At 50.5% G+C, this 24532-nt stretch overlaps 1 protein-coding gene across 2 annotated transcripts in view; it reads right to left on the bottom strand.

Moving 5' to 3' along the window:
• Nucleotides 1-10831: 10831 nt before the first annotated feature.
• The window catches only part of RUNX1 (RUNX family transcription factor 1), an 89984-nt gene continuing 76283 nt past the window's right edge, over nucleotides 10832-24532 (bottom strand). For both annotated transcript variants that reach the window (XM_040056839.1, XM_040056840.1), the window contains 2 exons: nucleotides 17539-17700; nucleotides 10832-11694 (listed from right to left, as the gene is read on the bottom strand). In XM_040056839.1, the coding sequence (XP_039912773.1) occupies nucleotides 11201-11694; nucleotides 17539-17700 (656 nt within the window). In that variant the 3' untranslated portion in view covers nucleotides 10832-11200. The remainder of the gene's footprint in view (nucleotides 11695-17538; nucleotides 17701-24532) is intronic.

The following is a 24532-nucleotide window of genomic DNA, read 5'->3' as shown; positions in this document are numbered from 1 at the left end:
TTCTAAAACAGAGCAGCTCCCACTCATCCAGCCCCAGAATCGTGATTCCCATGGGATGGACACGCTGGTGTTGCACTGGATGGGATCACACATCCCTCAGAGTTACCTGTGCTGGGCTGACTCCTCTGTGCTCCTGGTCTGCAGGAAGGTGCAGAAATACCAGAGGCAAGGGATTAGAATTCAAAAAGAAAGGGAAGATTTTCTTTTCCCCCCTCCTCCACAAATTTAGCCACAGTTTTCTGGGGCAAAAATGAAAATGGGAACGTTCCTGTGTAAAATAACCTGGATTCACAACAACTCACTTCAGAGAGGAGGGGTGAACTTTGCCATTGAGGCTTCATGTAGCGATCCTGCTGTTTCCGTGAAAATTCGCCGATTTTCAAGGAATTTCACGCCCCTTCCAACCCAAACCGTTCTGCGATTCGATGAACTGAGAGGCCTGAGCCCTGAGAGGTTCTGGTGTGAGGAGACAGGGAAAGAAACCCGGTGGTGTTGAGGAAGGAGCGCTTGCAGCTGTCAGGGAGCTTCTCCTGGATGTGCGAGTGTAAATTTGCCACTTAAGCTTCCCCAGGAAAGCTCCAGCTGCTCCTGTGTCGGAGGCATTTGAAAGTGGAACAGCCTGAGGCGCTTTTTGCGTGCTCCAGGAAACAATTGTGGATCAGCGAGGGAGCAGGCTCCTTCTCTTCCCCCAGGAGCGAGGATTTTCCGAAGCGCTCAGCGCAGCGCTGCCCTCCTCCCTGCCCTGCGAGCAGGCTGCCTTTGAAACCCGTGCATTAGATTTGCTCCCTAAATTGTTTTATCCTCTCGTCGAAAAAAAAAAAAAAAACCCCAAACAATTCCCAGACGGTGACTCGTGCTGACTAATCCAGTCTGGGAGACTCCGAGGTGTCCCTGTAACTCAAAACCAGCAAACAAGCTTCCTAATTCAGTAGCTAGACATTCCACCGGGGACCTGGAGGTTCTGGGCTTTTATTTTCCTTCTCCTCGGGGTTAAACGCGCTTTTATCTGCGCTGTGCCTCCCTCCCCCGGGCGGGCAGGAGCCTGGGATGAGCTGGAATTCGGACATTCCTTTCCTGCCTACACTTAGAAGTCCTGCCCCACAGGGCATCCCGGTGGCGAAGTTCTTGGGAGCCCCGGACGAAGGGGGGAGAAAAAAAAAAGGGAAGGATGGTGTTGTTCTTCCAGAGAGGAGATGGGGGTGCCTGGAGTAATAATTGAGATATTCCCAAATCGTCTCAACTCCGTGCTGCAAAAAGATGCGGGGATGAGAAGAAATCGTGGTGGGTTTTTGTTTTTTGGGGTGGGTGTTTTTTTTTGTTTTTTTTTTTTTTTTTTCCCTTTTTTTTTGCCCTTTTTACGCTGCGGGGCTGAGTCAGATTTTAGTCATGTCTGGAAAGCGCGGGGCCGTTGCCGGCGGTGGCAGCAGTGACAGATTTCTGAGCTCTGGAGGTTGGGAACAAGCTCTGTCTGGGAGCGGATAATGCAGTTTTATCGTCTGCTCCGTGACCACACACGCTGAGGCAGGAGCCAGCGCTCCAGGGAAAGGGATCTTGCTCCTGCCCCACGGATCCCAGAGAGTTGTGCTGCTGCTGGGAAGGGGAGAAGCCGCGTGCACCCAAGGGAACACACCTGGGTTATTGATCCACAAAACCCCTGTGGGGCTGGACAAAAACCTGGGTTATTTATCCAGGACATCCCTATGGAGCTGGATGCACACCTGGGTTATTTATCCAGAAAATCCCTGTGGAGCTGGACACACACCTGGGTTATTTGATCAGAACATCCCTGTGGATCTGTCACACACCTGGGTTATTTATCCAGAAAATCCCTGTGGGGTTGGACACACATCTGGGTTATTTATCCAGGACATCCCTATGGAGCTGGATGCACACCTGGGTTATTTATCCAGAAAATCCCTGTGGGGTTGGACACATACCTGGGTTATTTATCCAGGAGATTTGTGTGGAGCTGGACACACACCTGGGTTATTTATCCAGGAGATTTGTGTGGATCTGGACACACACCTGGGTTATTGATCCACAAAACCCCTGTGGGGCTGGACAAAAACCTGGGTTATTTATCCAGACGATCCCTGTGGGGCTGGACAAAACCCTGGGTTGTTTATCCAGAAAATCCCTGTGGAGCTGGACACACACCTGGGTTATTTATCCAGGACACCAATGTGCATTTGGACACACACCTGGGTTATTTATCCAAAAAAACCCTGTGGGGTTGGTCAAAAACCTGGGTTGTTTATCCAGAAAATCCCTGTGTATGTCACACACCTGGGTTATTTATCCAGAACATCCCTATGGAGCTGGACTCACACCTGGGTTATTTATCCACTAAACCCCTGTGGGGCTGGACAAAAACCTGAGTTATTTATCCAGGACATTTGTGTGGAGCTGGACACACACCAGGGTTAGTTATCCAGAAAATCCCTGTGGGGCTGGACACACACCTGGGTTATTTATATACAAAATCCCTGTGGAGCTGGGCTCACACCTGGGTTATTTGTCCAGAAAAACCCTGTGGATCTGTCACACACCAGGGTTATTTATCCAGAAAATCCCTGTGGGGTTGGACACACACCTGGGTTATTTATCCAGAAAATCCCTGTGGGGTTGGACACACACCTGGGTTATTTATCCAGAAAATCCCTGTGGGGCTGGACTCACACCTGTGTTATTTATCCAGGAGATTTGTGTGGAGCTGGACTCACACCTGGGTTGTTTTTCCTGTGTGGAGCTCGAGGTGCCTTCAGGGCTGATGGTGCTTAATGAGCCCTCAAAGGCGGGAGACAGTGGCCTCTGTAATTACAGCTCGTTAAAAGCTGGGTGTGAAGTGCCACAAGGAGTCAACAACGTTTTGCATTCACCCTTGGCAGCCTCTCCTGTCACCACCTGCAGCCTCCAGCCTCGGTCTTCATCACCTTCATCACCTTCATCTCCTCCTCCTCTTCCTCTTCCCTCTGGAGCAGCCACACGGGGAGGGTTGAGCCGGACGTTTCCAGTTGCCCAGACTGGTGTGGTGGGGTCACCTGGGGGTCCCAGAGGGCTGCCCTGGTTCCCGTGGGCTCTGTTCCCTCTTTTCCAGCTGCCCTGGGCAGGGAGGAAGGCAGAGGGGCAGGTGCCACTGCCCTGGAGTGGCACAACCACTCTGGAAACTGGGGAATTTGGGGATGGCAGGGATTCTCCTCAGGCTGCCTGGAGAGGAGGGAGGACACGGCCTTTCCCACAAGGACAGCCGGGGGGATCCATGGATCTGCTCCAAGTGGGATCCATGGATCTGCTCAAAGTGGGATCCATGGATCTCCTCCAAGTGGGATCCATGGATCTCCTCCAAGTGGGATCCATGGATCTGCTCCAAGTGGGATCCATGGATCTGCTAAAAGTGGGATCCATGGATATGCCCAAAGTGGGATCTGCCCAAAGTGGGATCCACGGATCTGCTCCAAGTGGGATCCACGGATCTGTTCCAAGTGGGATCCACGGATCTGCTCAAAGTGGGATCCGTGGATCACCTCAAAGTGGGATCCGTGAATCACCTCAAAGTGGAATCCACAGATCTGCTCAAAGTGGGATCCATGGATCTGCCCAAAGTGGGATCTGCTCCAAGTGGGATCCATGGATCTGCTCCAAGTGGGATCCAGGGATCTGCTCAAAGTGGGAATCACAGATCTGCTCAAAGTAGGATCCACGGATCTGCTCCAAGTGGGATCCATGGATCTGCTCAAAGTGGGATCCACCCAAAGTGGGATCCACAGAGCTGCTCCAAGTGGGATCCATGGATCACCTCAAAGTGGGATCCATGGATCACCTCAAAGTGGGATCCACGGATCTGCCCAAAGCGGAATCCACAGATCTGCTCAAAGTGGGATCCATGGATCTTCTCCGAGTGGGATCCGTGGATCTGCTCCAAGTGGGATCCACAGGTCTGCTCCAAGTGGGGTCCATGGATCACCTCAAAGTGGAATCCACGGATCTGCTCCAAATGGGATCCATGGATCTACCTTCCCTTCCTCTCCTCAACCACAGCTCTGCTGCTCCGTTCCCTGCCCAGTCTTCAAAACCCAGCAGCGAATATTTCTGCCGAGATGCCCTTGGGTGTCAGATTTTTGGGTTTGTTTTGACTATCGCTATTTGTGGCTTCTCTTCCCTGCCCGTCCAAACCAGAGACAAAATAAACGCGGCTCTGCCTCATCAGCATCCGCCTCCAGGGGAACGCTCTTGGGTCTCACGGGGTTCGGGGAGGAATCTGCAGGGGGGTCCGCCCAAAACCACGAGCGCAACGTTTCAGGGTCGTGCTGGAAGGATATTTCAAGGGGCCAAGCTGAGCAGCACAAGCGAAAACCACATCAGGGATGGGGCTCCCCACATTTGTGCCTCTGACTGGGATTCAGTCGCTGTTTTCTCTTAGTGTTTCGGCCTGGATTTTAAGCAGACAACAGGGATTACGGTTTGCGGGATGGAGGGTTACCCTGAGAGCCGTCAGAAGGAAAAAAAAATGCAACTTGATGATTTGCTTTGTAGCTGGTTCCTCACTTCACTGAGAGGAGCAGCTGGAAGCCAATCCTGGTACATATGAAATATATATATTCAAAAATATATATAAATTATATATAAAACATATAACAGCCTGGTCTGGAAGGTTCCCTGCCGGTGGCAGGGCACTTGGAACTGGGTGATTTTTTAGGTTCCTTCCAGCCGTTCTGTGATTCCCCGATTATTGTGGAGAAGGACATTACTGAAAACTTCGTTAATATTACGCAATGTGTTCTGCAGGGCAAATATTAGAAGGAATTTTATCTATATCTACAGATGCCTGGATACAGAGGCTTTCAAAATGAACTTTGGATATATTTTGCTCATTTTGAAAGCTTGGTACGCCCATTGTAATGTTTCTTTAACGGTCCTGTTTCATTATTTATTTAAAGAGAAAAAAAACAAAAAACACCCCAAATCTTTTAAGTAACGTGACATTTTTTTGTTTCGGTGCTCCTCAAGAAAGGTTCAAACCATGACGACCCAAAAGGATCCAAGCCAAGAAGGAAAATATGAAGGAAAATAAGAGCTGCGGGCAAATCTGAAATACTGAAATTTAATTAAGAAGCCGGGGATAAAATGCAGTTATTGGACTTCAGTAGATGCAAAATCTCATTTCATGGAGTCGTGGAATGGTTTGGGTTGGAAGGGACCTTAAATCCCACCCAGTGCCACCCCTGCCATGGCAGGGACACCTCCCACTGTCCCAGGCTGCTCCAAGCCCCAGTGTCCAACCTGGCCTTGGGCACTGCCAGGGATCCAGCGGAATCCACAACCTCTCTGGGCATCCTCACTGTAAATTTTCCCTCCTGCTTTGATGTCCCGTGGGATTTCAGGCCTTTCACCAGCTTACTCCACAGCAGGAAAACACCGTTTGACAAGAAAAGAAGGAAAGAATTGAAAAAAAAAGTATGGAAACCTATTTTTTCGGCGCTGTGAGTAACACCCAGTCAGCACCCTCCTCTTCTTGATGGCTCCTTTTTTCCCTGAGAGGTTTTTTTTTGTTTTTCTCCCAGCTAAAAGAATGCACCAGGCCCACCTGCATACTTGTCAAACATTTTTATTTGTCATTCACACTAATTATGATATTGAATTTACAGAGGAAACTGTGGTACAAAGAAAGAAAGAAAGAAAGAAAAAGAAAAAAAAAAAAAAAAAAAAAGAAGGAAAAGTGTTCATTAGAACTACTGCAGCAGTCCAGCTGCTCTGGGTAGTTGTAATGAATTCTCCTGTGGTGCTGGACACAGCCATCCCTGTGGACAGCAAGAATTTACCCTGGGGTGGCATCTAGAGATTTCTGGACTGGGGGGAAAAAAAAAATCTATTCCATTCTCTTTTCCTATCTGGTTCCAAAAATCAGCAGCCACCCCCTGCCCTCCCTCCCCAGGAAGAAAAATCCCTGGTAATCAACCCCACCCCCCAAAAAAATCCCCAACTTGATGGTTTCTCCTTCAGGAAGAGTTCAGCGTGAAAGGGAAAATGTTTTGTAAACACAGCCAGAAAATGCTGAACGAATTCCCTTTGGTGCCACTCTGATGGGGCTGTGTCCCCTCCTCAGCCTCGCCACCTCACACTGAAATTTTTGGTTTTAAAAAGAGCTGGAATTGTCCAGCCCAAAATACCACAAATAACCCACAGAATTATTTTTTTTTTAATTTTTTTTTTTTTTTTGCACGTTTGTTTCTCCCCTACCACAAAAAAAAAAAAAAAAAAAAGAGTGAAGGATGTTGGATAAGAGACCATGCTATAACTGTTTACAAAAGTGAATAAAACGTAGTTCCTCTCGAAGCCTAAAATTAACTAACTGGGAAAAGAAATAAGTCTCACTACAGTATTTCAGCAAACACAAAGGTAAGTTCATTAAAAACACAGGGAAAAAAAAAAAAAAAAACAAACCAAACAAACAAAAACCAGAGAAAAATGCAGAGTAATTACAAGCACTAAATATTTTGGCTAGGAAGCTTTGGAAATCTATTTACAGACATAAATACAAGTAACTCCGGGGATGCAACCCTTGAAGGACAAGGAGGAAAACGCCGAGTGCTCGGGAGTGACCCAGCGAGGTGAACAAAAAAATCCCAGGGGAAAATAGTGCAAGGCAGGAAAACAAGGCAGGGTTTTGCTCCGAGGACAGAAAACGGATCCACTCCTCCCTGGATTTCAAACGCACCCGTGGAAAAGGTCACCCAGGAAGCAGCAGTGAATGTTTCAAGAGCGCAGGAGATTTGGGACGCTTTGGCAAAGGCTCTGGGCTGTTTGGAGGAGAGGATTTCTCTCCTTCCCGGCGGAGAATTTTGGCATCGTTGTACAAATCAAACCCTTCACGGCAGGGATGCTCTCCCCATCCTCTTCTCCCTGCGTTAAAGCTCCTCTCCGATGCCCTGGGAGCGAGCAGGAACTCTCAGATGAGTTTAAGTGGTGCTGGAGAGGGAAATATTTCTCCTCAGGGCCGGCAAAATCTGCCTTGGAGATGTTTGACGTGGACAAGGAGTTGTGGAAGGAGCACCCAAGCTGGGAGTAAGGACAGCCAGGAGCTGGATTTTGGGAGGGCGAGGTACCTAAAGCGCTCTGCTGGCTGCAGCTCCAGAGCAGCAGCACAAGAATTCTGTTTTTCTGATTCCATCCAGCTCCCGGGATGATAAAACGATATAAATATTATATCCATATAAAAATAGATACTTATACACTCGAATTTGGAGATGGGGATGGGGGAAATGGGGAAATGTTTTATCCAAATGTCTTTTTTATTTTTTTTTCTTTTTTTTTCCTGCTTGTTAAATGCTCTTAAAATACAAGAGGAAAGACGTGAGAGCATTTTCACAGCCTTGCCATCCTTAGTGATGGCTACAAACCCAAATATTTGAGGAAACTGTGGTTTCTGATGAGTGAACACACTGAAACCCGCAGTGATTAAACAGATTAATTGCCAGGGGTAATGAGCTTGGCTCTTCCTTTCCTTTGCAGTGCTGGACATAACCAGAGAGGTTTGGGCTGCAAAATTTGGTTGCGGGCAATGAAAACATGGGAAACACCGGGAAATTCCAGAAAAGTGTCATTAAGGACACAGGGAAGCGTGGTGGTGACCAGTTCTGCATTTCCTCATCCCGTCCACACCGGGCAGAGCCAAATTAAACCTCACTTTTTTAGGATGAGTGGAGACAAAGGAGAGGCACAGACATGAGAAATGTTTGATTTAGGGTCTGAGAGTCGCCAGCTCCCCGTTCCTGTGAATCCCTGATGTTTTTTAGCTTCCAGGGTGGGTGGGTTTCAGTTCTGGGGGCTAAAAGGGCTGAACAGAAAGGAGGTTGTGGTGTCCTCCAGGCCCGGCAATGTGGTGACCACGGTGACCTCACCTTGGTGACCACACCAACCTCACTTCCACCACCGGGCTGAACTCATGGAATCATCAAATCATGGAGTGGTTTGGGCTGGAAGGGACCATAAAATCCACCCAGTGCCACCCCTGCCATGGGCAGGGACACCTTCCACTGTCCCAGGCTGCTCCAAGCCTCAGTGTCCAACCTGGCCCTGGATACTTCCAGGGATGGGGAATCCACAACCTCTCTGGGCACCCTGTGCCAGGGCCTCACAAATTTCACAGGGATGAATTTATTCCAGATATCCCATCTAACCCTGCCTTCCTTCATCTCAATACCATCCTCCTTGTCCTATCACTCCATGCTTTTGTTAAAATTCCCTCTCTGGGTCACCTGGCCCTTCCTGGTTTCTCCAAGCTCCTCTCCTCGCTGTGTTTCCACTCCCAGCTCTGTGCACGTTGGTGGTCCAGTCACAAGGCAGATGCGAGAGCTGCAATCAATTACGATTTTAATTGAGAGCTGTAATAAATCAGGGTTTGAATTGCACAGAATGCGCCGGATGGATTCTGCAGCAGAGCTACTGCTCAGTGATGTGGGACTTTTTTTGGGGGGGGGTACCGAAGAGGTTAGAGTCGGGGTCTCTGTGTATTCAGCAGGGTCTCCAGACTTTCGAAATATATTTCTGATAGAATCTGGACGTTTTCTGTCCTTTTGCAGAGCAAACTCTGGAAAATTATACAGGGTATTCCGTTAAATGAAAAGCACAAGGCCATGTGTTCTAACAGAAACATTCTGGGCTTTTGCCGAGATCTCTTGAAACACTCCTGATTTTCTGCACAAAAACAACCTCATTGACAATGGAAATTCTTCGATTCTTTTCAATACCAAAGTGCTACTGCATCCAAATGAAACAAAGAAGCAAAAATTATATATATATATATATATATAAATATATATATATATAAAAGAGAAAACTTGAAAAACAAATGGTTTTAAATAAGTCCAGCTGTTTTGCTGCCTGCAGCCAAGGATCTTTTTAATTTTGAATCCTTTCAACTTCCTTTTTTTTTTTCCCTTTTTTTTTTCTTTTTTTTTTTTCTTTTTTAAAACATCAAACACTGATCTGAAGTCCTGCTTTCAAATGCTCTCCGAGTTGACCCGCAATTGTTTCTCTGCTCCGAGAGAGGTACATTAAATAACAATCAGCTCGTTTGGGACGCACACACGTGTCAACATCAGCAGTCTGGAGTCAAGGAGTAGTACAAGAGCGGCTGCGTTCAGAGCGAGCCCTCAATAAAATAGTGCCAAAAAAACCCCCTTACAGTGACATCTGATATGTTTGTGCTGGGACGACGGGCGGCCGTGACGGCTCCGTGCTCAACCTGCTCCTGGTAAAAACCCTGTAGATTTACTACAGGCTCGGCTACGCCGACTTCAAATGGCCCTCCTCTTCTCCCTGAAGGTGGGAATGGAATTCCTGGCTTTCCTGGAGCTTTCCAGGCGAGCTTGACAGCCCTGCCCAGGGAGGGATCTGTTTGCCAGCAGACTGGGACGGGGCTTTTGCGCCGCACAGAAATCCTGGGAGCAAATCTCACCAGTCAGGGCCAGGATTCCCCGCTTTCCGTGGGAATCACAGGGAATGGTTTGGGTTGGAAGGGATCTTAGAGATCATCCAGCAACACGGCCACGGGCAGGGACAGTTTCCACTATCCCAGGGTGCTCCAGCCTGGCCTTGGGCACTGCCAGGGATCCAGGGGCAGCCACAGCTGCTCTGGGAATTCCAGGGCCTCAGCACCCTGCCAGGGAACAATTCCTGATTCCCAGTCTCCCACCCAGCCCTGCCCTCTGGCACTGGGAAGCCATTCCCTGCGTCCTGACCCTCCAGTGGGCAGGTATTTAATTAGGGAATATTGAATTTGCCTTAGGAGGTATCTGCACCCTGATTCCTGATCCTGAGGGTCACCACTGGTGACAAAGGAGGAGGAGGGAGAGATGACTCCACCACTTGGAAAGCTACAGAAATTTCCAGGGATTTTGGTGCCTTCCAGCAGGAGCTGGGCACCTCAGTGCCTCTGAGGATCTGAGCTGAGTAAAAGGAGAGCGAGATAATTGTAAACAATATTTTTAGGGAACTGGGAGGTCACTTTTGCCCGTCGTTATTCCAGCCTTTTTCAATGTGAGAAATTTGACTTTGGCTGCTACCAAAAAAAGGCAATTGCTGATTATCTCTTTTTTTTTTAATATAGGTATATTTAAATAATAATAGTATCAACAAATAAGAAAAGTCTAAATATCAAGCATAAATATCAATGAACTCATCAAAGAAATACAGTAGTTGAAAATGACCCAAGGCTGTAGCCGTTGTGTTAAAAAAAAAAAAAAAAAATCCAAGAGATAAAAAGTTAAATTAACTCATTGAAAAAGGGGCTGATTCTTTCAGTCAACAAAGCAAGAAAGAAGCAAGCATGATTAAAACAAAACAAAAAAAAAAAAGAGAAAAATATTTTTGGGGTTTTTTTTGCAACTTATAAGGTGCCAAGAGAAATAAAAACGAATTAGATGCAAAGCAGGATGAGCTGCATCCTTAAAAAAAAAAACCAACAAAAAAACCAAACCGAAAAACACCAAAAAAACTAAACCCAAAACAAAAAAACCCCAGTAATAAAAAAAATTCCATATTCTTTGGAATATACAAACAAAACGAGGAAAAGAAAGAATGAAGTCCAACATATAAAACCTCTCATTCACAGCATTGCTAAAACAGAAGCGTTCACAGTTTCCCTCTGGGAATCTTCCTATACTTCCTTAAACTTAAGATGTCCATAAGATGCAGTAAACTCGCTAAGATTTATTTTTGGTTTTTTTTTTTTGGGGGGGGGGGGGGGGGCGGATTTTTTTTTTTTTTTTTGATAATTTTGTTTTTGTTTTTTTTTAAGGTTTTACGTCTTAAAAATAGAATTGAACCGAAACTCTCTTTTAGGGCTGCGGAGACCTTCAAGCCCAGGCGCGTTGGGAAACCACAGGCCTGGAATCAGGCTGGACACCCTTCTACCCTCCCTCGCTACCTCTGCGCCGCCAACCGGGGCATCCTCCTTTCCAGAAGCTCGTTCTCCTGCCGGGAACACTTTGCCGGATCGACGCGGATCCACCGGGGCCTGGCGACGAGAGCCAGCGCTCCCCGGGCAGCGCTGACTCGGGAAGGGTTTCGCTCCCGAAACTCGCGGGCCAAGGCGGCGGGGGGCCCCACGAAGGAAGTTCCTGGGATCCCTCCGGAGCGCGCCGGGAAATGGGGAAAACCCGTCAGTCCTGACCCTTGAGCTCCTCCCGCTCGACCTCCCTCAGTAAGGCCTCCAGACGGCCTCCTCCAGCCTGGCCGTGCTGGCCATGTTGGTGGGCGAGTTGCTGTGGCTCCCTTCGGCCTCCACCACCTCGCTCTGGCCGGGCAGGTTGGGGTTGAGCAGCGCCGAGCCCGTGGAGGCGTTGGTGCAGGGCGGGTGGATGCGCGGCGGCGACCGCTCCCCGCCGGAGATCATGGAGAACTGGTAGGAGCCGGCCGAGGTGCCGTAGTAGAGGTGGTAGGATGGGGAGCTGGTCTGGAAAGGGCCGGCCTGGGCCTGGGAGGAGCCGGGGTAGGGCGGCGGGAGGTACGTGTGGTAGCGCGTGGCCGTGGACATGGCCGACATGCCGATGCCGATGCCGGAGCTGACGGGCGTGGGCGTGTAGGTGAAGGCGCCCGGGTAGTGCATGCGGGGGTCGGAGATGGACGGCAGCGCCGGGAAGGAGCGGTCGATTCCCACGCGGGGGTCGCTGAACGCCGTCAGGTCGGACGCTCCTGGGCGGCGGGGAAGGGGAAGGGAGGCGGGGAGATGTTAGAGGAGCTTGGAATTAGTCCGGTCGGGGAAGAAGGTGTGAGGTCATCGATCCCCGTCCCCACCTTGGCGCCCTGAGTGCCACCTCCAGGCCTTCCCTGGGCGCCTCCCGGGAATTTTAATAAATGAGCTGCATTTTGATGAACCTGTCGCAGGGTTAATTAGGTTGGGAATTGTCACCCTGGTTTTTCTGAGTTTTTTTAAGCCTTTTGATTGTTCGTAAAATGGAGTCTGACTTTTTAGCTACTGCACAATATTAGGAGCAGTTTCTACCTTTTCCCAACACATGTAACATAAACAAATCCTTTGTTTTTCATTCTCTGTCCTTTGTTTGCATATTTCTAACCTGAAAACAATTGTAACTGACAGCTGGTCTGGCCATTCGGCTGAGGGGTGAAAACTCCAGAAGCCAATCCACAGCCAGACCCACAAATGTATAAAAAGTAAGAAATAAACAGGCAGAGGGCTCTGGGCTTGGCTCAGCCTTGAGCTCGCTCGGAGGAACATCTCTGCCCTGCAAATCTCTCGTCTCCGTGTGATTGCTTTGCGTGTCCCAATCACAGGGAATGATCCCAAAGGTCATCGATTCCAAGCAGTGACCCATCCCCATCTTGGCACCCTGAGTGCCACCTCCAGGTGCCACCTGCAGGGATGGGCACTGCAGAGCTCCCTGGGCAGCCCCTGCCAAGGCCTGAGCCCCCTTTCCATGGGGAAATTCCTGCTGCTGTCCGAGCTGAGCCTCCCCTGGCCCAGGCTGAGGCCGTTCCCTCTGCTCCTGTCCCTGTTTCCCCCTGGCTGTCCCCTCCTGTCAGGAGCTGAGGGAGCTGGGGGTGTTCAGCCTGGAGAAAGGGACACTCAGAGGTGACCCCATCACTCTCTAAACTCCCTGAAAGGTGGCTGTGCTCAGGTCAGTCTCTTTCTCCAGTCAGCACTGACAGAAGGAGAGGACACAGCCTTAAGCTGCACCAAGGGAAATGCAGGTTGGATATTAGGAAAAAGCTTTTTATGGAAAGAGTGATAAAGTCCTGGAATGGTCTGCCCAGGGAGGTGGTGGAGTCACCATCCCTGGACGTGTTTAACAAAGCCTGGATGTGGCACTGGTGCCGTGGTTTAGTTGAGCTGTTGGGGCTGGGTTGCACTCGATGATCTTGGAGGTCTCTTCCAACCCAGTGATTCTGTGAGAGTTGTGCAGAGCCTCAAGATTCCCCTGAGCCTCCTTTTCTCCAGGCTCAGCCTCTTTCCCTGCTCCCTCAGCCTCTCCTGGGGCTCCATCCCCTTCCTCAGCTCATTACAGAATTCCTGATTCTGGCAAATCCCTGCCAGCCCAGGCAGTGCCAGCTGTGCCCCGTGCCCACCTTGTCCCCAGCCCAGAGCACTGAGTGCCACCTCCAGGTGCCACCTGCAGGGATGGGCACTGCAGAGCTCCCTGGGCAGCCCCTGCCAAGGCCTGAGCCCCCTTTCCATGGGGAAATTCCTGCTGCTGTCCGAGCTGAGCCTCCCCTGGCCCAGCCTCTCGCTCTGAAATGTTCCACAGGAGAGTCAAATCCCGCTCTGCTTTGTCTGACATCCATGGAATTACGTCCGGCCCCATCCTCCCTTTCCCTGCCCGGATTAAACAAGCGGAGCAGATCCTCTTTAGGAAGGATCCTCATCGTGACTCAGGTTAATGGAAGGTCTCATCCTCAGAGCTGGCGGCTCTGCCTGGTTAAGATAACAACAATAATAATTACGGAAAAAAAAGTCTTTCCAGAAGAAAGACAGCTTCTCCCGGCAGCCAAGGCGTGGAGTCTGCAGCAGAGGTGCCGCGTGCTGAAGGAAATACTCCTGAGGAGGAGCAGAGGGAAAACAAAGCCCTTGGCTCTCCCCGGATTCCAACCTGGAGCAGACTGAGTCTGGGATTCTTGGAGCAGACACGCTCCAGAGCCAAGCTCTGAAAGCTCACCAGGACACCTCAGCCCACCTTGACGAGCTTCCCTTAATTTCTTAGAGGAGCTCTGAAGTTGCTCTTTGCTTCCTTTAAGATTTGCCATCCATTTTTTTTCCCCCCTGGAAAACCAACGGGAACGCGTTTCTTTCCCCCAAACCCCGTCACCTTTAGGTTTAACGTGTGAAAACACACGATGGAACAGAGCAGCTGGAGCTTTGGAGGAGCCAAGGTTAAGGTGGCATCTGCCAGATTTTTAATGTTGCTCCCACACCTCATTCCTGAGGAACTTCCTAAAACCGCCCGGATACATCGTTAATCAGGGGAGGGTTCGTTCTGCCCTGGCAAAAAGCAGAGTAATGACATTTAGCGTCAAGATGGTTCAAATATATCCCAGATTGTTGTTTTTCACTTGGAGGCTCCGGGTCTTTGGTTGGGAGGGCCTAAAATCCTCCTCAAATTTGTACTTTGTTCCGCCAAAGAGGAAATTTTTAGAGGCGCCAAGTGCAGGTGACAGAAAAGGTTGTGACAGATTTTCCCAGGAACGCTGAGTGACGTTTAGTGCAAGGAATTAGAACAGGAAAAGAAGGATGTTGACGTGGGAACAAAACCTTTCTAGGTTCCCTCACAAGGCATGGAGAAACTCTGCCAGCTCCAAGGAAAATCCATGTGGCCATGGGCAGAAAAAGCAACTCTGTGAAGAAGGATCTGGGGGTCCTGGTGGAAAACAAGGGGGCATTCTAACTTTTTTTTTTATTATTATTTTTTGATTTCTCATTCTGTGTAAATAAAGAATGAGAATCTTTACAGACTTTTTTTTTTTTTTAAGAAGAGATGGCTTTTTTTTTTTTTTTTTTTTTTTTTTTAATTTTCCCCCTCTCTGAAAAGCTCCCTGTGTTTTCAGCACTCTCTACAGTGCAATTATCACCCAGACCTAACAAATAATTTAGATTTGGTGTGAGGCTTTCAAAGCGAGCTCTACACGACAACAACAGAACAGGCTGGAGCACGTTCAAGTGGTTCCCTCTGATCTTAGGAGAAGCCCTGAGCCTTCAAAAATGAGAGCAAGATGTGGAGTTAAAGGGGGGGATTTTTGCAAAAGCTCTATGCAAATTAGAATGATATGGCTCTCGCTCGTTTATAGAAGATTCCTGCTGCTGCACGCACGGATTGGTTCAAGATGTGCAGGTCAGGGACGGTTAAACTGGGTGGAATCGGGGGGGGATTTCACTTCCACTTTTCTGGTGGCTTCTAAAGCTCTGCAGTGTTACCCTGGTTTTTCTGAGCCTTTTGATTTTCTTAAATGGAGTCAAATCTTTTTAGTTATTGTACAATATTAAGAGCAGTTTTCTACCTTTTCCCACAGATGTAACATAAACAAACCCTTTGTTTTTCATTCTCTGTCCTTTGTTTGCATATTTCTAACCTGAAAACAATTGTAGCTGACAGCTGGTCTGGCCGCTGAGGCTGAGGGGTGGAAACCCCAAAAAGCCAATCTTCTGCTAGACCCACAAATGTATAAAAAGTAAGAAATAAACAAAGGGGTCTCTTCTTCTCTCGGCTCTCTCAGCTGTGAGCTGGAATCGGAAGGACCTCTGCCTTGCGAAAATCTCCTGTCTGCGTGTGACTGCTTTGTGTGTCTCCGTGACACGGCAGGGCGATTTGATGGATGTGGAAAACAAGAAAATCCAGCGCAACATTCGAAATGTCCAACCCCACCGTCCATGCAGCCGACGCCCACCCCAAACCTGCCGTGCCCCGCCCTGGATTTGGAGGGAGGGAAGCAAACGGAGCTGGAATGCCTGTGCCGTCCGTTTCTCGGCAAGCTGGCGATTCCTCGGCAATCTAAATCATTTCAATAGCTCCCTGCACCTCCAAAGAGCTGCTTTTCCTCGTTTTCCTTCCTTTTGGACAATGCTCTGTTGGGCTCCCAACCCCAGGAGCAACCTGGGAGAGGGGAAAGCGGGGTGGGAATGAGATGAGCTTTGAAGTTCCTCCCACTCCAAACCAGTTTGGGATTCAGGCTGGACACCAGGAGGAATTTCCCCATGGAAGGGGTGGTCAAGCCTTGGGAAGAGCTGCCCGGGGAGGTGTCCAGGGGACACCTGGATGTGGCACTGGCTTGAGGACAAGGTAGGGATGGGGCACAGCTTGGAATCTGCGACCTTTGGGATCTTCCCCCACCTAATTAACTCCGTGAGTGGTTTATCAAAACGCAGCTCGTCTGTTGAAATTCTCTGTTCCTCTGCTCTTCCCACACATCCCCCAGAACCTCGGAGCAAGCTTTGCCCAGAGAGCCCCTGAAGGGCTGGGCCATCACCTGGGCCACCAGCTGGTCACTGGGGAAGTGTCCCCTTGGCACGGGGACAGCAGGGCTGGGGACAGGGTCACCAGTTTGTCACCAGGGAAGTGACCCTGTGTCATGGAGAGCCCAGGGCTGGGGACAGGGCCACTGATTTGTCACCAGGGAAGTGACCCTGTGTCATGGAGAGCCCAGGAGTGGGGACAGGGCCACTGATTTGTCACCAGGGAAGTGACCCTGTGTCATGGAGAGCCCAGGGCTGGGGACAGGGCCACCAGTTCGTCACTGGGAAAGTGACCCTTTGTCATTAAGGACCCAGGGTTGGGGACAGGGCCACCAGTTTGTCACCAAGGAAGTGTCCCCTTGGCATGGAGGAAACAGGGCTGGGGACAGGGCCACAGATTTGTCACCAGGGATGGTCCACTTGGCATAGGAGCAGCGGGGGTGAGGACAAGGCCACCGGGGGAGTGTCCCTTTGTCATGGAAAGCCCAGGGGTTTGGACAGGGCCACCAGTTTGTCACCAGGGAAGGTCCCCTTGGCACAGATTTGTCACCGGGGAAGTGTCCCTTTCTCACGGAGGACTCAGAATTGGGAACAGGGTCACCAATTTGCCACCAAGGAAGTGTCCCCTTGGCATAGAGGAAACAGGGTTGGGGACACAGATTTGTCACCAGGGATGGTCCACATGGCATAGGAGCAGCAGGAGTGAGGACAAGGTCACCGGGGGAGTGTCCCCTTGTCACAGAGGACCCAGAGTTGGGGACAGGGCCATGAATTTATCACCAGGGAAGAGTGCCCTTGGCTTGGGGACAGCAGGGCTGGGGACAGGGCCAGAGATTTGTCACGGGGGAAGTGTCCCTTTGTCATGGGGAGCCCAGGAGTGGGGACAGGGCCACTGATTTGTCACCAGGGAAGTGTCCCCTTGGCAAGGAGAGCCTAGGGTTGGGGACAGGGCCACCAGTTTGTCACCAGGGAAGTGTCCCCTTGGCATGGAGGAAACAGGGTTGGGGACAGGGCCACCAGTTTGTCACCAGGGAAGATCCCCTTGGCATGGGGGCAGCAGGGGTGAGGACAGAGCCACTGTGGGAATGTCCCCTTGTCACGGAGGACTCAGAGTTGGGGACATGGCCATGAATTTATCACCAGGAAAGCGTCCCCATGGCTTGGAGGAAACAGGGTTGGGGACAGGGCCACAGATTTGTCACGAGGGAAGATCCCCTTGGCACGGGAGCATCGGGGTGAGGACAAGGCCACAGTGGGAATGTCCCCTTGTCACAGAGGACCCAGAGGTTTGGACAGGGCCACCAATTTATGACCAGGGAAGCGTCTCCTTGGCAAGGAGAGCCCAGGATTGGGGACAGGGCCACCAGTTTGTCACCAGGGAAGATCCCCTTGGCACGGGAGTATCGGGGTGAGGTCAAGGCCACCGAGGGAGTGTCCCTTTGTCACGGGGGACTCAGAGTTGGGGACAGGGCCATGAATTTATGACCAGGGAAGCGTCCCCTTGGCTTGGGGACAGCAGGGCTGGGGACAGGGCCACCGGGGGAGCGTCCCTTCGTCGCCGTGGGCGCTGTCCTTACCTGAGAGGCGGCTGGAGAGCTCTGCCGTCAGCGAGGTCATGCCGCCGGCGCGGCCAGGTGAGATGGGCGTGGCGGGGTGCACGGCGGGCGTGGCGATGGAGCCCAGGTACTGGTAGGACTGCTCGTAGGACCAGGGCGGCGAGGGCTGCACCTGCCGGGTGTCTGCAAGCACAAACACACCCCCATGGGCCGCTCTGAAGGACAGAACCCGCCAGCCCGGAGCGGGAACAGAGGCTGGAATTGCCCCGGTGAGGAAATTTCAGTTCTGTAAAACGCCCTCGTCAGGAGGACGTCGAGTGAGTTTCCTTCTGTAGCGTTACTTGCTTTTATTTTATTTATTTTTTGTTTTTATTTTGATTTTTATTTTTTTTTCCTTGTGAGGCTCTTTTGGTGTTTCCCATTAATAGCAAGCAGGAAAAATTACACACAGAATGACAGATAGAATCACACACAGAATTACACACAGAATGACAGATAGAATTACAGATAGAATTACACACAGAATCATACACAGAATCGCACAGAGAACCACACACAGAATTACACACAGAATTACAGATAGAATCACACACAGAATCACACACAGAATTACACACAGAATCACACACAGAATTACAGATAGAATCACACACAGAATCACAGACAGAATCACACAGAGAATCACAGACAGAATCACAGACAGAATCACACAGAGAATCACACAGAGAATCACACAGAGAATCACACACAGAATTACACAGACAGAATCGCACACAGAATCACACACAGAATCACACACAGAATCACACAGAGAATCACACACAGAATTCCACAGGGTTGGAAGAGACCTTTGAGGTCATCGACCTTTGAGATCCAGCCCATGCCCCAACGCCAGAGAAGAGAAGAGAGGGAAAACCAGATTAAAATTTCCAAGGGGAAAACTCCTCCTTCATCTTTGGGGCTGGGTGTTCACAGCTCTTTGAGACAAAAAATTGTCGTGCAGGAGATCAAGGAGACCTCAAAGCCCACCCAGTGCCACCCCTGCCATGGCAGGGACACCTCCCACTGTCCCAGGCTGCCCCAAGCCCCAGTGTCCAACCTGCCTTGGGCACTGCCAGGGATCCACAGCAAATCTGGGAATTCCCAGCTCCTCCCCACCCTGCCAGGGAACAATTCCTGCCCCAGATCCCATCCAGCCCTGCCCTCTGGCACCGGGAACCATTCCCCCCTTGTCACTGCGGTTCCTGAGGGGATGCAGACCCCTCTAAAACCACCATGGGATTATTTTCTGGCCACAGGACCAGTTTGGATGAGGTTTAGAATCAGAGAAGCCCAAAAATGAGCTGGTCCAAATCAGTTGCCTCAATTCTTTCCTCCTTATTCCATTTTGCAGGTGAAGCTGGGATTTTGAAATATCTCATTTTTGTATAAATCAAAGGAATCAAAGAGTTTCCTCTCCCCTTTACCCACCCATTTCCCCCCCTATTTTTAGTAAAATCTTTTCTATTTTCTTCAGCTTTAAGAGCAACTCCTTTAAGAAAATTGTCTTTATTGAAAAAAAAACAAAACCCCAAATGCTGGATGATCTGCATGCAGATAAAACTGATACCAGCAAGGGAGGGAAATTTCCCAAATCTGAGATGAGGACTTTGATCTCCCATCAGAAAGCCCATCTGGAAAATATTCTTTTGTTGTTCTTTAAGGAGATGAGTTTTCACGTCTTGTTTGCTCCATCTGTTTACAAGGCGGGATTGAGACAAAACTCCCAGCTTTTCCAGAGCCACTGCTGAAGCTGCAGATTGAAGTTAGATTTTTCTGCTGATTAACAAGTTCAAATTCAGATACGATTAATATTTAATTTTTTTTTTCTTTTTTTTTCCAGGCAGCCTTCCTTCCAAATAAAATCAGTTGACTCGTGCTGGTAAAAAAGCAACATCCACCTGCATTGAATGGGCTTCAGGAGGAGCAAAAAGAGCGCAGAACCTGTTGTGTTCTGAACTGCAGAGTTGTTAATTTATGGCTGGAGCTTATTAAAGGTCACAGGGACGGACAGGAATTCAATCTCCAGGGCTGGCATCAAAAGGAACGCCCCAAAGCATCCCCAGAGTGAGCCCTGCACTGGGCTGGCACCGCAGAGGTTTCGGTGCTGAGATGGGGCGAGTTCACTCATTGCTCCCTGATTTCGGCTGGCGATCCATGGATTTCAGGAATCCCAGGATGGGAATTCCAACACAGAATCCCAGCCAAGGGATGGGAACTGCCTCACCCTGCCCGGGGAGCCCTGGCTGAGCTCTTCCAGGTCCCTCTGTCACCTCCTTTCCAACAGCTCTGCTCAGCTGCATCCCAGAATCCCGGAATCCCAGAATCCTGGAACCCCAGAATCCCATGGACACGGAAAGATGCACGAAAAGATGGAGGAATCAAGATCTTGTCCCAGGTTTACCAAGAACTGAGAGTGGATTTAAATCTGGTTCCTTCCTTTTGAGTGCTGCTAAAAGGAGCGCCCCAGGGTGGGTGAGGTCAGAGGGACCACAGGAGGTCACTGGGAAATTCCAAATTCTGGAATATTCCCCAGGGAGGAGACCCCCCCACGGGCTCTCTGGACATTCTGCTCAGGGCTGGGCAGAATTTCAGGGGAATTGCTGGGCTCAGTCCCTGCCCGTGGCTCTGGGGCCATTGCTGGGCCTGGAGCAGAGCCTGGGCCCTGCTCTGCCCCTCCCTGCACACAGGGACACACAGACAGACAGACAGACAGGGACAGACAGGGACAGACAGACAGACAGGGACAGACAGGGACAGACAGACAGACAGGGACAGACAGACAGACAGGGACAGACAGACAGGGACAGACAGACAGACAGGAACAGACAGAGACAGACAGGGACAGACAGACAGGGACAGACAGGGACACAGACAGACAGGGACAGACAGACAGACAGGGACAGACAGACAGGGACAGACAGGGACACACAGGGACACTCAGGGACACTCAGGGACACACAGACAGACAGACAGACAGGGACAGACAGGGACACACAGACAGACAGACAGACAGACAGGGACAGACAGGGACAGACAGACAAACAGGGACAGACAGACAAACAGGGACAGACAGACAGGGACACCCAGGGACACCCAGGGACAGACAGGGACAGACAGACAGGGACAGACAGGGACAGACAGGGACAGACAGGGACAGACAGACAGGGACAGACAGACAGACAGAGACAGACAAGGGCACACAGGGACACACAGACAGACAGGGACACCCAGGGACAGACAGGAACAGACAGACAGACAGGGACAGACAGACAGGGACAGACAGACAGGGACACCCAGGGACAGACAGGGACACCCAGGGACAGACAGACAGGGACAGACACCCAGGGACAGCCAGGGCTGAGGCCCCTCTCAGCTGAGCTCCTCTCCAGGCTGAGCAGCCCCAGCTCCCTCAGCCTTTCCTGGGCACGGAGCTGCTCCAGGCCCTTCCCCAGCTCCAGGAGCTCCCATCCCTGCTGTGCTGAGGATCCAGGGCTGGACACAGCACCCAGAGGTGCCTCCAGGGCTGGGCAGAGGGGCAGGATCAGCCCTGACCTGCTGGGAAATGCTCGTCCTGTGCACCCCAGAAGGAAAAACATCAGTGCACAAAGCTGCAATTGCCTTGACTAAAAAATCAAATAACGAACCGAAATCTCCGTAAGGACATCCACAGAAATCCTGGAAATACCTGACCCACCTCATCCATTTCCTGTTATCTTGACCTCTGGGCTCCCCAAAGCAACGCCAGCAGCCCCAGGGAACCTCCTTTATTAATCTCCTCATCCCATTAAGTCTTTCTTAAGTGAAGGCTCAAACAACGAATCAATTTTCCGTCTGGCTACCTGCATTCCCAATCCCTGAGTTCGCTCTTAAAGATTCCCTCTTTGCCCTCGGGCTGGTTAAGGAGCTGCACTCGGCTGAGGGATGTTAATACAGCGAATTACAGATGTACACACACACACACACACACACACACACACACACGAAAGCAGGTTGTGCTGATAACCCCAGGCACCGCCCTCCCGGGTTTTTAATAAGGAGGGGAGAAAAGTATCCCTGGAATTGCGTTTTTATGGCCCAGTTTCAGCACCGAGAGGCAGACCCAGCTCCCAGTAAAGTCAAGGTTTGCGTTCCCAGCTGCTGGATCGAGGGCCTCAAACAAGGTTTTATTTTGGGGATGTCTGCTTCCCTTCAGCTTTCAGGTTTCCACGAATTAAACGGGAACGGGTTGGAATTGAACACATTAAAAAAAAAAAAAAAAAAAAAAAAACCACAAAAAAAAAAACAGGCAACAAAGTCTTTCCTGCTTCCCAAATAAAGAGGGCTCGGGAGCTGGGAGCTTGGCATGGGAAACCGGAGTGGTTGAGGTTAACCTGGTGAAAACCTGGTGCAAATAAACGGGAGTTGCTTCCCAGCTGTTGTGAAGAGATTTCCAGGGAGAACAACTTCGACACAAGGAAATAACCTCAAGAGCTTTGGGTCTGCGCAGATTTAAAGCCGGACAGGATCCCCCAAATCACTGAAAAAACCCCTCAAAACACCATGAAACCAGCGAGGTTGCTCCTCCCGCTAGTGATTAATTTCCATTCCTGCCTTTTTTTTTTTTTTTTTTTTTTTTTTTAACGGTGTGAGAAAACGCATCTCGAACGTGAAAACAGTTATTAATTGCACCCAGCCGCTGCAGGGCGAGAATTACGGGGCAATAATTCGCACCTCTCCTGCGGCCTCCCGTCCCCTTCCCCTCATTAAACGCCGGCTCCTGAACCCTCTTTCGTGCCTCGTCTTGCTTTATTGCCCCGAAATCGCGGCGCTCTCCGGGCGCTCCGCAGCTGTAATTAACAGCTGTAATTAACAGTTGTAATTAACCCGCGCGGAGGTTGCGCAACCCTTGAACCACTTAACCAAAGGCGCTCCGGGGGCAGGGACGGGGCTGAAAAAAACAAAAAAAAAAACCCTCTACCGGGAGCGGGGCGCTCGCGCCGGTTTCCAGCGTTCCCGGCTGCTTTTCCAGCTGTTTTCCCAGATGTTTCGCCAGATGTTCGCCGGCCCAGCTGTGCCCGCGGGGGGGGGCTGTTGCGCGGTGTGGCCGCTGGGTGGCGCTGGCGCTCCGGGCAGCGTTGGCCCCGAGAGCCCCGGACCCCCCAAAACCCCTCAAAACCCCTCAAAACCCCCCAAAACCCCGAGCTGCGGCTTCCCGGAGCCCCCACAGCGCTCTGGGAACGGCTCCTGCTTGTTCCCAACCGGGAATTACCTCAAAACGCATCCCCTGGGGGTGTCCAAGAGAGGGGTGCATAGGAGGGGGCATGGAATGATGGAATATCCTGAGTGGGAATAAACCCACAGGGATCATGGATCCAGCCCCTGTCCCTGCCCAGACCCCCAACAATCCCAGCCCGGGCATCCCTGGCAGCGCTGTCCAAAGGCTCCTGGAGCTCTGGCAGCCTCGGGGCCGTGCCCATTCCCTGGGGAGCCTGGGCAGTGCCAGCACCCTCTGGGGGAAGAACCTTTCCCTCAAATCCAACCTCAATCCCTGCTGGAACAGCTCCAGCCGCTCCCTGGGCGCTGTCCCTGTCCCAGGAGCGGAGATCCGAGTTGTCCCTCTGAGGAGCTGCAATCCCAGTGAGTTTCCCCTCCATCTCCTTTCCTCCAGCTGGATAATCCAAATTCCCTCAGCCTCTCCTCGGATGGCGCCTGCATCCCAGGCGGATCTGCCAGGACCTGGAGCCATCCTTGCCCAGCAGGACCTGCCCGGGGAAGGAGGGCAAGCAAACCCCTGCCAGGTGTGACACGGAGCACAGCTCGGCCCCAGAGCTGTTTCTGAGAAGTCATGGATGCAGATTATTCTGAAAAGTGTCGTTTGCTGCGTTTTGTGGCCTGTCGGTACGCTTACACTGCCTTGATATCAAGTCTCATTTCAATTCGAGCACAGTAAGGAAAAATAAATGCGTTAAAAATCACAAAATAGATTTACCGAAAGAAAAAAAAATCACAATAAAATTCCTGTGTTAAAACTGTGCAATAAAAAAAGCAAGCAGGAACTGGCGGTGGGGTTTCGTACACCAATTATAACTAAACTTCAAATAACTGCCACAAGTAAAAATTAGTCTCTAATGAGAGAAGAAAAAAAAAAAAAAAAAAAAAAAAAAAAGTTTGTGACTTCACCAAATATTTTCAGTAAATCACTCAGTAGGGGTCGTACGGGTCAAGGCCTCTGTCAAAAGCACAGCACAACTCCTGAGCTCTCCCAGAGCCTCCTCTGCTCCAGAAAACTGCCCCAAAGCACAGAGGAAGTAGAAATCACTGGGACAAAGAAAGTCCTGGGATGGTGATTCTATTTTGGAGGGGGAACAATGTAAGGGACACCTGTGGAATCACAAAATCCCAGACTGGTTTGGGTTGGGAAGGACCTCAAAGCCCACCCAGTGCCACCCTTTTCATGGCAGGGACAATTTCCACTGTCCCAGGCCGCTCCAAGCCCCAGTGTCCAAAGCCACCTCATCCTCGGTGATGGCCATAAATCCTCTCGACTGAGGACACGGGACAACAACTCCACAGGCTCCTCTCTCTTCCCCAGCCTCCCCCTTTGGATTTTTCATCCTCACTGCTGGATGAAGCCCCCAAAATTCTCAGTCTCCAGCTGTGTGGTTGTTTTTTTTTTTTTTTTTTTTTTTTTTTTAAATGGTGTTCTGCACTTAAATTTAAGCACTACAAATTATCACTCTTGGCCAATTAAAGCTCTCAGAGTGAGGGAATTCCACAGACTGGAACCAAACAGCACCTGGTGTTCTCCGGGAAAAGGCACAACAACAACGAAGTCATTCCCTCCTTCCCTCGGTTTTAGTGGGGAATCATGGAATCCCAGGCTGGTTTGGGTTGGGAGGGATTTTAAAGCTCATCCCATCCCACCCCTGCCACGGCAGGGACACCTCCCACTGTCCCAGGCTGCTCCAAGCCCCAGTGTCCAACCTGGCCTTGG

Source organism: Hirundo rustica, chromosome 2, assembly GCF_015227805.2.
Source record: "Hirundo rustica isolate bHirRus1 chromosome 2, bHirRus1.pri.v3, whole genome shotgun sequence".
NCBI lineage: Eukaryota > Metazoa > Chordata > Aves > Passeriformes > Hirundinidae > Hirundo > Hirundo rustica.
The sequence above is the reverse complement of the archived record's forward strand: the minus strand, read 5'-3'. Positions and strand labels throughout refer to the sequence as shown.